At 42.4% G+C, this 17,256-nt stretch overlaps 1 protein-coding gene across 6 annotated transcripts in view; it reads left to right on the forward strand.

Annotated features, from left to right (window-relative positions):
• GAPVD1 (GTPase activating protein and VPS9 domains 1) overlaps positions 1-16,987 on the forward strand; it is a 51,679-nt gene extending 34,692 nt beyond the window's left edge. For 3 of the 6 annotated variants that reach the window (XM_069986725.1, XM_069986726.1, XM_069986729.1), the window contains 13 exons: positions 2,153-2,236; positions 2,745-3,106; positions 4,319-4,406; positions 4,487-4,564; positions 4,639-4,761; positions 5,186-5,330; positions 5,505-5,614; positions 6,251-6,410; positions 7,225-7,412; positions 9,563-9,776; positions 11,014-11,086; positions 12,676-12,873; positions 16,639-16,987. In XM_069986725.1, coding sequence (XP_069842826.1) covers positions 2,153-2,236; positions 2,745-3,106; positions 4,319-4,406; positions 4,487-4,564; positions 4,639-4,761; positions 5,186-5,330; positions 5,505-5,614; positions 6,251-6,410; positions 7,225-7,412; positions 9,563-9,776; positions 11,014-11,086; positions 12,676-12,873; positions 16,639-16,779 — 1,964 coding nt within the window. In that variant the 3' untranslated portion in view covers positions 16,780-16,987. The remainder of the gene's footprint in view (positions 1-2,152; positions 2,237-2,744; positions 3,107-4,318; positions 4,407-4,486; positions 4,565-4,638; positions 4,762-5,185; positions 5,331-5,504; positions 5,615-6,250; positions 6,411-7,224; positions 7,413-9,562; positions 9,777-11,013; positions 11,087-12,675; positions 12,874-16,638) is intronic. The other 3 variants (XM_069986727.1, XM_069986728.1, XM_069986732.1) reach the window with 1 other exon arrangement.
• Positions 16,988-17,256: the final 269 nt, after the last annotated feature.

The raw sequence follows: 17,256 nt of genomic DNA on the forward strand, positions 1-17,256 counted from the left end.
TGCTCTTCTGCCTACCTTGGTTGTAACGGTTGGCTATTTGAGTCACTGTTGCCTTTCTATCCGCTCGAACCAGTCTGCCCATTCTCCTCTGACCTCTGGCATCAACAAGGCATTTCTGCCCACAGAACTGCCGCTCCCTGGATGTTTTTTCTTTTTCGGACCATTCTCTGTAAACCCTAGAGATGGTTGTGCGTGAAAATCCCAGTAGATCAGCAGTTTCTGAAATACTCAGACCAGCCCTTCTGGCACCAACAACCATGCCACGTTCAAAGGCACTCAAATCCCCTTTCTTCCCCATACTGATGCTCGGTTTGAACTGCAGGAGATTGTCTTGACCATGTCTACATGCCTAAATGCACTTAGTTGCTGCCATGTGATTGGCTGATTAGAAATTAAGTGGTAACGTGCAGTTGGACAGGTGTAACTAATAAAAGTGGCCGGTGAGTATGTGTGTATGTGTATAATATATATATATATATATATATACATACATACATACATACATACATACATACATACATACATACATACATACTCTGTAGAGAGGAATAAAAATTGAGTTTTAGTTCTCTGCCAAGAGCTGCTTAATTACAGAAAAAATTGAGTGAAATGGAAAATAAAAGTGTCAACCGAGATTTACCACTAACATTAAAGTGCAATGTGTCACCAAAAGCTATTCCAGAATCAGACAGGTATAAGTAAGGCATAGTAAAGTTATAGCCTGTATAAAGTTAGATCTTGTACCTGTGCTGTGTTGCTCTTATTTAGCTAGAAAGATAGGACATGCCCTGTTCCCAATAATGAGAGAATGGGTGCACAGTGTCAGTACATAAGAAGACCAAACATGGAGGATAGAAAAGACATGTACTATAATGGCAAGATTGGCACACCAAAAATAATGAATAAAAGTACTTTTATCAGGTACACATAACAAATACAAGTATGGAAAAGTCCCAATTAAAAACACTTAAAAATTCCTAAACTCCAGGGGAAAGCATATGGTCTAATGTTATCCAGGACAGACAACCCCATAAATGGTGTATAATATCCCTGTTATATGTAAAATCAAAAGTACAAACCTAAGCCAACAAGTGGTTCAAAAAGTGCATGAGATACACACAAAGAAACAAGAAGTCAAGTCCAATAATAATAAGGTGGCAAGCAAAATAAGTGAAAAAGAATGACCAAGGCTGTATATCACCAAATAATAGCAGGGATAAGCTGGGGTGCCGTCCAATGAGCCCTTTGATGATATACAGCCTTGGTCATGCTTTTTCACTTATTTTGCTTGCCACCTTATTATTATTGGACTTGACTTCTTGTTTCTTTGTGTGTATCTCATGCACTTTTTGAACCACTTGTTGGCTTAGGTTTGTATTATTATTATTATTATTATTATTATTATTATTATTATTATTATTATTAATTATTCTAGACTTCATGTTTCTTTGTGTGTATCTTATGCACTTTTTGAACCATTTGTTGGCTTATGTTTGTACTTTTGATTTTAGGCTGGGTTCACACTGCGCTTTTGCAATCCGTTTTTTTCATCAATTTTTTTGCAAAAAACTGATAAAAAAAAAAAAAGATGCATCAGTTTTGATTCGTTTTTCCATTGACTTCCATTGTAAAAAAAAAAAGGATCAAAGCGGATCCGTTTTTTTTTGACTGACACAAAAACTTCGCTGACACTACTTTTGTGTTCGTTAAAAAAAAAAACAGATCCGTTTTGATCTGTTTTTTTATGCAATGGAAGTCAATGGAAAAAACGGATGCACACAAATGCATCCGTTTTTTCCATCCGTTTTTTTGCAAACAGATTGCAATAACGCAGTGTGAACCCAGCCTTAACATATAACAGGGATATTATACACCATTTATGGGGTTGCCTGTCCTGGATCACGTTAGACCATATGCTTTCCCTGGAGTTTGGGACTTTTTTAAGTGTAATAAATTGAAACTTTTCCATACTTGTACCTGATAAAAGTACTTTTTTTTTCATTATTTTTGGTGTGCCAATCATTATAGTACATGTCTTTTCTATTCTCTGTGTTGCTCTCATTTTGCCGATGTTCTCCTTCAGTGCTTTCACAGAAACCAGACATGGGCCCAATGCTCTAAAAAAGCAGTAATATGCCTTGTTTGTTTCCAGGCGTTCATCACACAACATCTCCTCCTTCCCAGACGGAGTCCCTGTTAGCAATGTTTGATCCCTTAGCACCGGCGTCTAATGAAGGTAATATGGGGTAGTGTTTGCTGTTAGTGTTACCATTTTCATTTTTTTTTTTATGCAGTTTTTGGGCTAAAGTCAACAAATTGTGAAAGTGTAAAAAAAAAAAAAAAAAGTAGATAGAATGCTAAAACATTTTTCGTAGTGGATACAGTATAAGGTCTTCAAGGTTTTTAGATCCTGATTTAGGTACAGAAAAAGGACCTATTGATGTCTATGGGGTTGTCCATAAATCTGTTTTGAAAACAGATCCGCGTGTGGTTGCTGAAAAAGGACCTGCACCTATACAGTCTGTTTTGTGGTCATGACTTCTTAGACTTGATCCCCTTTAGAAGTGCGTGGTCTGTGACTGTGCCCACAATTACGGACTGTGCATTGCAGTCTCACTCACAACTGTTTGGACGAGGCCTTCGTAATACATCCTCTAGGTAGAATTAATAATGTTAGAATTGTAGCTTTGTCGTATGCTTCTATTATTTACTAATAGAAATTACTTATTTTTGGAACATTTCAGTGGTGCGGCCTAAAGTACACTATGCAAGACCCTCTCACCCTCCTCCGGATCCACCCATCCTGGAAGGAGCTTTAGGAGGCAATGAAGCTCGATTGCCCACATTTGGCTCGCATGTCTTTGTTCCCACTGACTCTGACGCATATAGACAGAGGCATTCATGTCCAGAGAGACTGGTGCGCAGCCGCAGCTCTGATATTGCCACATCCATACGGCGGCCTATGAGTGATCCTGGCTGGGCAAGAAGAGCGGGAACTGAAGAAAGAGAGTTGCCTTCCGGAGGAATGGCCCTGGGTGCATCTGCAGGGATCAATGCTTCACAGTCGTCCTCCTCCTCGCCTAGCAAGGACTCCTCAAGGGGAGAGGTGCGTTGTGTGTTCATTATAAAACTACAATTAGCCAGTCATTCCTTTAAATAAGGCTTAGTACTGTCAACCTGAACTGTTTGTTTTGGTGCAATGTAAGATTGCAGTTTCAGTCCTTTGTGATAGTCCATGATTACGACTGCTCCATGCAAACAGTATGGGAGTTATAAAAGCAGCAAAGTGCATGCATTAATTTCTATTATCCCCCCTTCCAGCTTTGGCTAAAAGAAAAGGCAGGCCTTAAAGGGGTACTCCAGGCTAGGGGGCTTTTCTGGCTATGGCCGGGGAGGAGATGGATGAGGCCAACGACTGTCACTTACCTCCCTGTTTCCCCAGATCGCGATGCTCCGGTCCGCAATGCCCGGCCTCTTCCAACCCACTTTCTGTTTTGACGTGGGCTTGAGGCGTGACGTTTCAAGCCCGCTCAGCCAGTCAATGGTTGTCCACTGACTGGCTGGCCGGGTTAAAACTTCATGTCTCAAGTTCACAACAGAGACCAGGATGCGGGTTGGTAGTGGCCGGGCAGCGCGATCCGGAACCTGGTGCTGAAACCGGGGAGAAAAGTGGACGTCGCTGGCCTCATCCACCTCCTCCCCGGCCATAGCCAGAAAAGTCCCCTAGCCCGGAGTACCCCTTTAACTTTCTTGATTCTCATTGAGAGTTCCTAGTTAATCCTGCACGGTAAATGGTGTAACCTAAAAAACATTTGAAACGCCAACATAAACCAAAATAATATTGTTAAGAGATGGATTATGGTGCAAAAATAAGCCAAAAACAACCACATAGACGGTAAAAGAGAAAAAAAGATTGTAGAACAGAGTAATTTTAAGCAGAACAATGAAGAAAATATTATATCTTTGAAAATTACTAAAATAAAACAAAATCTATATAAATTGGGTACTGCTGTAATCTCATGGACCCACAGAATACAGATAACCTGTTACTGTAACTTGCATGGTGTACAAACTAAATCCCTCAAAGTTTGCCAAATTGCTGCCTATTTCCCCCCCCCAGTTTCGCTGTACATTTTAAAGTAAAACGAAAGCCATGAGAAAGTAAAATTATTCCCACAAAAAAAAATACACAAGAATAAAAACATTAAAAAGTTTTAAAAGGCTAGGAGAGAAAAATTAAAACTCAAGAATGAAAGTAAACCCAGGCACTAAAGGGGTTAATAGTAATTTGCTGAAATGTAGTATTATTTGATTGTAGCCAGAAGAGAGAAAAGACAGCGACGATGAGCGTTCAGACCGTAACAGACCTTGGTGGAGGAAACGCTTTGTGTCTGCAATGCCGAAAGGTAAATCATTGTTCTGCAGGATACTTTACAATCACCAGACAGATGGCACATAGCACTCACTCATGTGACTCTTTTCTCAGCCCCTATTCCTTTCCGGAAGAAGGAAAAGCAGGACAAGGAGAAGGAAGAACTGGGACCAGACAGATTCTCTATGCCAGGTACAGGCCTAGCTCCTGATTTCTGTACAGTAACATCGAACAGCTGGCTGGATGATGTCTTTCAACTTTTTCAGACGATGGAACATCTAGACTGGGTCCCCATTCTCAGGCAGCAGAAGACATCCTTGATAAGTACAGGAATGCCATCAAAAGGACCAGCCCAAGCGATGGGGCCGCAGGCTCGTATGAGGGAGCAGGTAAAACCATTCATTTCATATAAGCAATCAGTTACTGGTATCATTAATGTCATGCTACGATACTAGAGAAAAGACGCAAATAAGAGCCAGTCACACAATAGAAGTCACCTAGGAGACCATGTAAAACGTCATGCTTCTATACCGGTAACAGAACTTTGAAGGGCATGAATAGTCTTCATAATGTTATAGTTAAGCAAACATTGTTATTTAAAGAAAATAGTGAAAATTTTCTGCGACCTGTAACCACAGTCTGTAGCCTGGTTACTAGCTCTGTCTTACCATTGTTCTTACTTGCTGAAACAATGGGTTATGTCTGTTCTCTCTCTATTCTGATTGGAGTGAATAGAGAAAGTGACTTCACTTTACAAACAACTCCCTATCAGGCAGTCATGTGTCATTGCCAGTACTTTTCTCTCATTTGCAGTGTCATGTGTTGCAGATGTGGTTGGTGATGGAGAAAGTCTTCACGATTCCCCTAGAGAAGAAGCCTTGCAGAATATGACATCTGATGATCTTCCTGATTCTGCCAGCCAAACCGCTCCTCCACCGGACTCCTCCTTCTCTTATAGGTATCTATACCTCTCTCATCGTGTAAAGAGTGATTTCCGCCCCAACTACTACTGCTAGTTTCATAAACCAGTTCTGTACAAATCCCTTCTTGTATAATAGTAAAGTCCACATTCAGCTTGCAGAACACTTGAGACTGTCTTTTATTCTAACATCCTATCTATAATTTTATGTAGGGATGCGAAAAAGAAGTTGCGGTTAGCGTTATGCTCTGCTGATTCAGTCGCATTTCCGATGCTCTCCCATTCCACACGGAATGGCCTACCTGATCATACAGACCCTGAAGGTAACACATTTTATGTTTCCCAACTCTTGGACCTACCATAATTTAACGGTGTGTGTGTATGTATATGTGTATGTGTGTATATATAATATGTGTGTGTGTGTATATATATGTGTGTGTGTGTGTGTATATATATGTGTGTGTGTGTGTGTGTGTGTATATATGCATGTATATGTGTGTGTGTATATATGCATGTATATGTGTGTGTGTATATATGCATGTATATGCGTGTGTGTGTGTATATATATATATATATATATATATATATATGTATGTATATGTGTGTGTGTATATATATATATATATATATATATATATATATATATATATATATATATATATATATATATATATATATATATATATATATATATATATATATAGCACTATTTACTTCTGCATGGCCCCTGTATTATGAATCCCAAATAAATAAACTACAGCTCCTAGCATACTCTGATGCCGTGAAGGAATGCTAGGAGTTGTAGTTGCACAAGACCGTCTTGTGTACTTGAAATTATATCACTGTCGTTCAGGTTCTTACTGCTGGGAGAAGTAATTTAATTAATGGTAATTTGTTAAAAATGTATTAATTTATTAAAATATTAAAAAGAATTTTTTTTTTTCTTTTTGCTTTTGCAGACAATGAAATAGTGTGCTTTCTGAAAGTCCAGCTGGCTGAAGCTATTAATCTACAGGACAAGAACCTTATGGCCCAGATTCAAGAGACCATGCGTTGTGTCAGTCGATTTGACAGCCGGACTTGCAGCAAGATTCTTGCTTCTATAGCAGAGGATTACAGGTGTGGTATAAGGTGTAGCTGTGCAAATTAGAGTTGAGCGAACTTATGGTGTAGTTAGACAGAGGCATTTATCTGACAGATTTTTTTAAGCCAAAGCCAGGAATAGACTACAATACACCGAGGTCTGGATGTAACCAGCAGGCAACCAGCCCCGCTGATGTCTGGGGTTGGGGGTTCTTTCAACCAATCTGGAATTCTGGACACTTTCCTGATGTGTATCAGGAAAGCACCGATGATTTCAGAGCTCCCATAGTGTTATATGGGGGCGTCCGTGCTGGAATTCTGGACGAAAATAGGATAGGATCTAAAAAATCCTGACCTACTTTCCAGAACGTATACCCTCCAGAAAAAATCCTGAATGGTGTCCGTCACTAATGTCAGCCTATGGGTTTGGAAATCAGTCTGGATTTCCCGATAGGAAATCTGGACAGATTTTCCAGACGTAAGAAGGGGGCCTTATTAGTGGTATATTGATGGTGTATGGCTTCTTTTAGTCCCTGAGCTCATTGCTTCAGGTTACTTTTTTCTATGCTCTCTGCTTTTCCTGAATAAACATGAGGCACGTGGCTTATATGTTTTTTTTGTTAAGCCACACACAGTGGTGACCAAATCCCAATATAGCCACTGCTTGACCTATGTGGATCTGGCTGTGATCACAAGGGTAGACTGCACTGGTCAAGGAAATAATATATATACTTCTTAGCTTCCCGATTTGAATATATATCCCGATATAGAGGCGGCCCTGTGCTGAACCCCTGTCTGATGTCTGTAGGTTCTCTGCGCTGATGTAATATTTATCTGCTGGTTATTTCAGGAAAAGAGCCTCCTATATTGCTTATCTGACACGATGTCGCCAGGGCTTACAGAGCACACAGGCTCACCTTGAACGATTGCTGCAGAGAGTCCTTCGTGATAAGGAAGTCTCCACACGCTACTTCACCACTGTTTGTGTTCGGCTCTTGTTGGAGAGTAAAGAAAAGAAGATCCAGGAGTTCATTCAAGGTAAACAATAACATTCCCCTTTGTACTATGAGTAGGAAGATAAATGTATAAAAAGCATGTTTCTACATTCTGGCAGCACAGAGAGAGATATGAAAGATACCACGTGTCACTTTAAAACCTAGCACGGTGTATTAAATGAGGAACACAGAAGTGCACTTTGACTGACGCATTTCAGACCGATAAGTTGTAAATTCATGGCTTCATTTTTTTACATGTCCGCCAGGACCTTCCTGCAGTGTTTTCTCATCGAGCCAGGAAAAAAGCAAAAAGTGACACATGATTTATGTGCATAGGCAACTAATACAATGTTACATCAGGATGGTGGTTTAATCCTAAGGACCTGTATGACAAGGATATCCATATCCTTCATGTTTTAGAGAACATCTAGTGGGATAGGTCCCAGTACTATCATGAAAGACACATCAATAACGTCATTCATGAATCAGAGTGCTGGGGGAGAGAGAGCAGGCTTTGGCTTCAAGTCCTTGACCTGTCAGTCACAGTGCTGCGATTAAGTGTATGCACCCCTGATCAGTAGTGTGTACAGTTACAAGGTCTGTGGCTGAGTTGGCTCTCCCTGGAGTAGGAAAAACAGCGCTTGTCCAGGGAACCTAGCAACGGGCCAAATTTCCGGATGCACACCTGGAGCTGTCTGGAATTCCAGATGCTCCAATAGTCTTCTATGGGGTTAACCGTGCCGGAATTCCAGAGGAAAATGGGATCGGTTCTATATTTTCTGGCCTTTTATTAGGCACGGGTGTCCCTTCCGAGAAATAACTCTATGGGTCCTGAAATTTATTCAAATTTCTAGAACAGAAATCCAGATAAATTTCACAATTGTGTCCATGGGGCCTTACATATGATTTTTAAAAGCTTGACATGTCTAAGTGATGTCAGGAGTTTTGATTGGTGAGGGTCTGAATGCTGACATCCCACCAGTCACTTAAAGAGAACCTATCATCTAAATTTCACTGTCCCTAATATTAAAGTATATCTTTTCCCTAAGTCTATCTATGAAGATACAGACTGCCTTTGCAGTCTGTATCTTATGCCTTACCTACTCTTTCGTATCTGTGTAAGCAAGGCCGGGCGCCGCCATCTTGATGACGTCATTTGCGTTCCACCGTTGGAACGCAAGTTGCGTCATCAAGATGGCGGCGCCTTGCCTTGCTTGCACAGAAACAGAGGATTAGGTAAAGTAGAAGATACAGACTGTAAAGGCAGTCTGTATCTTCATGAAGTCTATTTATGAAGATACAGACTGTCTTTACAGTCTGTATCTTCTACTTTACCTAATCCTCTGTTCTGTGCAGCAAGGCCGGCGCCGCCATGTTGATGACGTAACTTGCGTTCCAGCGGTGGAACGCAAAGACGTAATCAAGATGGCGGCGCCGGCCCTGCTGCACCGGCACAGAGTAGTAGGTAAGGCATAAGATACAGACTGCAAAGGCAGTCTGTATCTTCATAAATAGACTTCATGAAGATACAGACTGCCTTTACAGTCTTATACTTTACCTAATCCGCTTGTTTGGTGTAGCTAGGCCGGGGGGGGGGGGGGGGAGGGGGGGTACTGGGCGCCATCTTGAAGACGTGACTTGCGTTCCAGCGGTGGAACGCAAGTGACGTCATCAAGATGGCGGGCCCCCACCGGCCTTGCTGCCGCTCTGCATGACGGGAGTTTCCTGTCTCGCGCCGCCTCTTTTGAAAAGAGCCGGCGCGAGGCAGGAAAGTAAAACAGAAATATTTAAAAAACGCAGCTTTAAAATTAATTAATTATATTTACAAATATTGTTAAAATTAGGATTTACATCTAATTAGGGAATAAAAAAAAAATTAATTTTCGCCCGTGATTAGTTCTCTTTAAGTGTATGGCCAAAAGTGATCGGCTGTGCGCTTTTATTTGGGGTTGGTTAGCGGAGAGCAAAGCATGAGTTCATATAAAATCTTCTTTTCATGAATCTGAGCACTGCCCACCTGGGGTTCCTAGGAGATGATCACTTCTGCCCCTCCTATTCTTGCAGTCGTTGGGGTCTCAGTACCTCACAAATCAAAATTTTAGATCTGTCAAAATTTGATCTGATTTGTGTGCACAAGATAAGTTTTTTTTTTTTCTTGTATCTTCCTTTTACATTATTCATCCCTGTTGATAGATTTCCAGAAATTAACTGCAGCCGATGACAAAACTGCACAAGTGGAGGAGTTCCTGCAATCTTTGTACGGAGCTATGGCCCAAGATGTGATTTGGCAAAATGCCAGTGAGGAGCAGCTACAGGACGCGCAAATTGCGATTGAGAGAAGCGTGATGAACCGTATTTTTAAGCTGGCCTTCAACCCCAACCAGGATGCTGATGTATTACGTGATCAGTGAGTTATAGGGAAAAGGAAGCAGATGGGTGGGAGATGCGAGTGACAAAAAAAAAAAAAAAAAGACAGAAGATGTTTAACAGTCATTTAAAATATTTTTGCAGTACAGGAGGTTTTAAGAACCTCTAATAGGTTTTATTATGGCAAAGGCCTCTTTCTGTACTGAAAAAGCTTTTGCAGCCCCCCCCCCCCCCCCATATGCATTAAAACCTATGGAGGGGGTAGGAGCAGAGGGGGATGAGTAAGCAGGAGGAGCAGATGTACAGCCTTGCAGTTTGGACACTGTCTGGGCACATAAAACACTGGATTCACAGGTCTCTCAGAAATCTCAGTGCTGGTCTGGGAACTTGGTGACGCAAGATTGCAGGATGTTCTGTGCAGGGCTGCCTTTTCTTCTGTGTTCACTCGTCCCCCTTGGTCCCTCCCCCCTCAATAGACCATAATGGACACAGAATGCCTGCTTCTTCTGAAATGGCGGGGCGGGGGGGGGGGGCAGGGGGCTTCAAAACAGCTTTCTGAGTATAGAAGGAAACTCTTCTGCTTAAAGGAGAAGTCCGGCAATTTCTAAAATGCAGCAGGAACTTTCCTCTCCTCGTGCCTGCAGTAAACAACGGGACTGTCATGACCTGGCTGAGGAACTGGCCGCTCCAGTCAGTGAGCGGCCAATCCATCAGCCGGAGTCATGATGTCATCACTACTCAGGAGGTAAATGTCTTCCGGCAGGGGTCACGAGGTTGGTCTCACCCGGGCACGGGGAAAGGTAAGTTCCTACTTGTAATCAATTTTCCCCTTGCTGACTGCCGCATTTTAGAAATCACCAGACTTCACCTTTAGCAAAACCTTTTACGGAGTTTCTTAAAATGACTTGTACTATTGATACTTATTGATTTCTGCAAAGTGACATTTAAATGGCATTTACACTTTACAGGTGTGCAGTGAATTGTATCAAAAAATATACAACTTATAGGTCAGTTTAAATGAACAACCTAGTGCATAAAAGACAGTCTGTGCTTCATCATAGCTGTGACATTGGGAGAATAAAAATCTACATGTGGTTTCCTTTGCAGCTGTTTGGGAGAGCAGAAAGTTATGGTTCTTTTGAAAGGTTTTATCAGTATTGAGCATGAACTTTTATTCTAATCAGATACCACAATAATATGTGAGAGTGGTGACAGGAGGCTGTAGATGGGGCCTGATTTGTCCTTTAGCCTAACATTCTTTTTTTCTTGGCACCCAGGGTTCTATACGATCACATCCAAAGATTATCTAAAGTGGTCTCGGCCAATCACAGAGCTCTACAGATACCTGAGGTCAGTACACTTTACAAGGAATGGCCCAACATAACCTTATAATAACAACAACATAACCCTATTCAGGGGTAAGGTATCAAATGTCTGATTACTTGGACCCCACCCATCCTGAGAATGGAGGTCCAGTGTTCCCCCATTTAAATGGAGCGTTAGTCAGACATCCATGCTGCCTCCTTGGTCACTGTTTAGGAATTGACATGAAATACTAAATACTGAACCCCTATATCTGTCAGTCCTGTAGAAGTGAATGTAATATAGTAGATGAGCCTACGTTATTCTGATGCACAGCTCCAGTTTTTTTTTTGTTGTTTTGGTATATAGACCTAGTTACATGTAACACTCCTGTTGATCAGCAGCCACCCCTAGAGGAAGGTTACTGTCATGAGTTACACCCTTTGAGTCAGTTATAACTGCTTTAAACACTCTGATCTAAAGCCCCTATTACACGGGGAGACTGAGAGGAGCAATGAGCGCTGTCAGCGCTCGCTTGCTCCTCGTTCCCCGCTCGCTGCTGCCGCCGCTCCTATTCCACTGAGTGAGGGTAGCAGATCGTTGCTATATTAGTCGTTTGTCTTTCAACATGTTGAGAGACAAAAGACTGCAATGATCAGCCGACATAGTTCATGTCAGCTGATCGTGGCCTTCTATTACACAAGACGAATATTGGCCGATAATAATTTTGTGTGATAGGGCCTTAAGGGTCCGTTCACACTACTGAATTTACATGTCAATTGTTTCGGTGGATGGCAGAGGGGTACGTGTGAGACCTCCAATAGAATGAATAGAACAGGTGGAACTTCAATCTGAGTCCATGGTGCGGACTCTGCTTGAAATTCCGCACAAATTTCATAGTGTGAACAGACCCTATGGGGGCAACTGCTGTCATCACCACTAATCTTGAGAGCAGAGGTCAGTTGTTCCACAAGTGAAGCGCAGTGGCATCCTGCTCAGCTGCCATTTTGTTCACTCCCCATGGGATTTGTGCAGTCTGATCCCCGATCCTCTCAGAGTCTGTCAGATTCTATTAGAAGATCACAGATAACAATGGCAATAGGATTGACCAGTGTTAGCAACCTAATGACTGCATGTAATAGTGCCTAAGGGGGACTTAAGAAGTGTAAAAGAAAAAAGTAATGGCCCTTCCCCCAAAAAAGCTTAAATTTCCCTCCTTACATAAAACATGTAAAAGTAATTAGACATATGTGCTATCTTAGTGTGCGGAATTGTCCAATCTATTAAAATGTTATATAAAATATAACATTATTACCATTATATAGTATTATTTCTGTATGATAAACTTCTTCCAGTTTCCCAGGACTGGATCCATCTTTTCCCAGCAGCAGGGAGGAGCGGTACAGAGTGGAGTAGACTTCAAAGCCTGAGCAAAATACAGATAGAAACTAAGCACTTCACTTTGTTCCTTCTGTAAATTCGCTGATCTCTAAGGGGTTAAGGATAACTGCACAAAAAGCTAAAAGTTTATCACCACAAGCCTCTTAAAGTCCAACAGAGAAATGGTTGGGTCTGTAGACTCCATAGAGGTCTCTGCTCCTGTGCTGAATTGTAACACTCTTGTCTGTTTCTATTAGGTTTACTTGAGGGAAGCTCCATGGCCTTCTGCACAGGCTGAAATCCGTACCATCAGTGCTTACAAAACCCCCAGAGACAAGGTGCAGTGCATCCTACGTATGTGCTCTACCATCATGAACCTCCTCAGTCTGGCCAACGAGTACTCCGTCCCAGGAGCTGATGATTTCGTCCCTGTGCTGGTGTTTGTCCTCATTAAGGTAAAGATCCAGAAAAGTTACTGCAATAAGACTTAGTCAGGTACATCGCTGCTTTTTTACCTTAATCAACACAGGTCTTTTCCCGCGCACTGGGCCCCCCAGTGTAAAAGGACCCCCTCCCCTCTTTAATACGACTCCATTGATTCTAATGGAGCCACGTCACACTGGGGAGCAGTGGCCTGCCCCCAGTGCTCTAGTTCAGGCCGGTGCTCGGGAAAAGTGGTGCAGAGCATGGGAACCGGGCAGCATTTCAACCACGTCACCGCCATCTTCGTGCCGATTGATTAAGGTAAAAAAGCAGCAATGTACGTGATGGTACATTCACTTCAAATGGAATGTATTATCAGAAAGAATGCCTATTGTTTATATAATGTTAAACATATTTTTTAAAGCATTTTTGGTTACCTTTTTTTGAATTTTTCATCTATATTATAAAATAATCCTGGGATCTTGCAGTATTTTTTCCCGCCACTGGGTCTAAAACTAAGCTGAGACTTCCTGTTCTGTTTGGGGGGATTAACCCCTTCGCAATACGTAGACATACTTTCCTGCTTCACATAACAAAAGCAGCAGAAACGTATATGCACGTTCCTGGCTGTGAGAGGCTTTTGATGTGTGTGGGAACGCTGCTGTGAGAGCGGTCCCACACACATCAGTGCCCGGGGAGCCAAGGATAGTGACAGGCAGCTGCTTGTCATTAACCCCTTAAACAACGTGATCTATAGGGATCACTTACCTCCGTCCTGTTGGATGGTCAATCTATGTATCTGCTCTCAGGTAGGCTCTATGCACAGAATGTTGATAACTCTGATCTATGCTATGCTATGGCATAGCATAGATCAGTACATGCAATCTAATGATTGCATGTTTTAAAATGAATAAAAGTTAAAAAAAAAAAAAAGTAATAAAAATGAAGTTTTAAAAGTATTAAAAAAACACTTATAAACCCCCCCTCTATAAAAGTTTAAAATCCCCCCCCTTGCCCATTATAAAAAGTTTAAATAAACAAACATATTATATATGGTAGCATGCAGAATTATTCAGTCTATTAAAATATAACATTATTGTTCCCGCAAGGTGAACGGCGTGTTGTCTGTGTCCATGAGGCTTGCTGTAAAGCATTTCACTAAATGCTATTAACAGCAGCCCAGGCAAAATGGCTGCCCCCGTAACACAATGTACAAAAAGTGAAATAAAAAAAAATTAGTCATAAAATCAAAAAAGATTAGAACACGTTTTAGTATTTGACTAATCAGTAAAAGAAAAAATGTAGATGACACATTCCCTTTAAAGAGGAAGGGGGCTTCACGGCGAAGCCATTCTATCCAAGAATCCCGGGCCGGTTCTGAGGCACTGGAGGCGGGCCGGGCCGCCCCCAGTGGGAGGGAATTCCCTCCCCTCTATGACGCGACTCCTTTAGAATCAATGGAGCCGCATCATAGAGGGGAGGGAATTCCCTCCCACTGGGGGGCGGGACGGCCTGCCTCCAGTGCTTCAGCAACGGCCCGGGACCCGTGGATAGAATGGCACCGTACACTGGAACAGGTCCAAAAACTGACCACGGCACCGGCTTCCCCTTGACTGTGCCATTCAATCCATGGCTCAGATTAAAGAGGATGTACCTGATGGTACATCCTCTTTAACCCCTTAAGGTCAAAGCCAATTTTCGTTTTTGCGCTTTTGCTTATTCCATTTTAAGTTTAAAAGTCAACAGCGCTTGCATTTTTTCACCTAGAGACGTATATGAGCGCTTATTTTTTGCAAAACCAATTGTACTTTGCAATGACAGGCATTATTTTTCCATAACATATGCTGCGAAACCGGAAAAAAATCATTTGCGCTGTCAAATTGAAAAAAATAACTAATTTGTTTTGATTTCGGGGAGTTTTGCATTTACGCCGTTCGTCCCATGGTAAAACTGACTTGTTATGCATGTTCCTCAAGTCGTTACCATTACTATGATATATAACATGTATAACTTATATTGTATCTGATGGCTTTTAAAAAATTCAAACCATTGTTAACAAATATACGTTCCTTAAAATCACTCCATTCCCAGGCTTATAGCGCTTTTATCCTTTGGTCTATGGGTGTGTGAGGTGTCATTTTTTGCGCCATGATGCGTTCTTTCTACCGGTACCTTGATTGCGCATATACGACTTTTTGATCACTTTTTATTACATTTTTTCTGGATTTGATGCGACCAAAAATGCGCAATTTTGCACTTTGGAATTTTTTTGCGCTGACGCCGTTTACCGTGCGAGATCAGTGATGTTATTAATTAATAGTTCGGGCGATTACGTGTGCGGCGATACTAAATATGTTTATTTATTTGTTTATTTATTAATTTATATTTATAAAATGGGAAAAGGGGGGTGATTTGGACTTTTATTAGGGGAGGGGATTTTTTTTATTAATAAAAACACTTTTTTACTTTTTTTTTTTTTTACATGGACTAGAAGCCCCCTGGGGGGCTTGTATATACATAGCACTGATCTCTCATAGAGATCAATGCTGTGTATATACACAGCAAAGATCCATCAGATTGGTCATAGATTGCTATGGCCTGCTGCAGGCCATAGCAATCTATTGCCGAGCCGGGATCAGCGTCACTCCTACGCTGAGGCCCGGCACGGGCAGAAGAACGGATCTCCCCCCCCGCGATCGCATCGCGGGGGGGAGATCCGACCCACTAGACACCAGGGATAGTGTGCATAAAGCACTTCAATGCAGCTGTCAGGTTTGACAGCTGCATTGAAGTGCTTAATTAGCCGTCACGGCAACGGGACCCGCGCCGGCTAACAGAGGATCAGCGCCGTTCAGAGCGGGGTCCCGGCGGGACCCCGCTCTGAACACCCCCCGCGGCACCATGACGTATCAGATACGTCATGGGTCGCTAAGGGGTTAAAGGAAACTTGTCACCCCCCGTGCCGGGGTGACAGACTCCTGACCCCCAGCCAGATCCCCTTATACGTACCTGATCCCGCCGAGTCCGGCTGCCGGAGCCTGTCCCGGGACGGAGATATCCTGGTCAGAAGCCGACGCGCATGCTCTGGAGAGAGAGAGACGTGCGCGCGCATCAGAGAGGAGTCCGGCTCCATTCATTCTTTATGGACGCCAAACCTCTCTCCAGAGCGTGCGCCGGCTTCTGACCAGGATATCTCCGTCCCGGGACCGGCTCCTGCAGCGGGACTCGGCGGGATCAGGTAAGCATAAGGGGATCTAGCTGGGGGTCAGTAGCCAGTCGCCTCGGCACATGGGGTGACAGGTCCTCTTTAAGGCTACACAGTGACTTGTCATGTGGTCATGTAACGGACTGCAAGTTGATGTGATAAAAATCCCAGCCTGCCATGTATTTTTCACCCCCAGAATTCTTAGCATTAACGGTGTTTAGCAATGCAATTTATTAGTCTTATGCTGTGTTACTTATTCATCCTGTTGGTGGACATACACTTCCAGTAGCCATTGGTCTAACATTTGTTCAGCTGACTGCTCTCTTCTAATCTCCCCATACCAATGGTATGGAACTTTGGCTCGCCACCCCTGCCCCATACAAATGTTGTAGGATTTTTCCCAGATATTGAATTGATGGGCTATTATTACCTAGCATAGCGACATCTGTATAAGTGAAGAGAGATGAGTTGTCATAGGCCCAGACACATGGACAGAGTAACATTAAAGATGGAGGTATGGCTCTTGTACACAGAACTTTGTGGATATCAATTTCTAGGTTCACAGCTTTATACTCTTTTTTCTTTTTTACAGGCTAACCCACCCTGCCTCCTGTCCACTGTACAATACATCAACAATTTCTACGCAAACCGTCTAACCGGAGAGGAGTCATACTGGTGGATGCAGTTCACGGCGGCAGTGGAGTTCATCAAAACCATTGACGATCGCAAGTAAAGTCAGCCAGCTGCTAAAACAAACAAAAAAAAGTAGTGTCTACTGTCAGCCTGCAGGGGGCAGCAGAGACCTGCTTCTTGTATCATAACTGTACAGAGAGGAGCTCTGAGAGACCTGCGGTGCATTGGTTTTCCTTCTATAAGTCCCTTCCCTATTTCTAATACTGCATCCTTTTAAACAAACTTAATACTAAACAAAATTTATTTTGCTTGGATTTTTATTTATTTTCTTTGGTTTAGAAATGCAGAAAAAAGGGACCACGTTTTCAACTATTTTAGACGTAAGATACACATGACACATCTCATTTCAGGGTTCTTGCCGCAGTGTAATTAAAGTAGTTATAGGGATAATGGCAATGATAGAATATATACAGTCTCACTTTGCTGCCTGTTGGGAGTGAAGTGCCTTGCCGCGTATACATGGACGCTCTGTTTTTAAGGGATGCGGTTTACTGTCACCTTCCCCTTGCTATTGCCA

The sequence above is a fragment of the Dendropsophus ebraccatus genome, chromosome 10 (genome assembly GCF_027789765.1).
Source record: "Dendropsophus ebraccatus isolate aDenEbr1 chromosome 10, aDenEbr1.pat, whole genome shotgun sequence".
Lineage (NCBI taxonomy): Eukaryota > Metazoa > Chordata > Amphibia > Anura > Hylidae > Dendropsophus > Dendropsophus ebraccatus.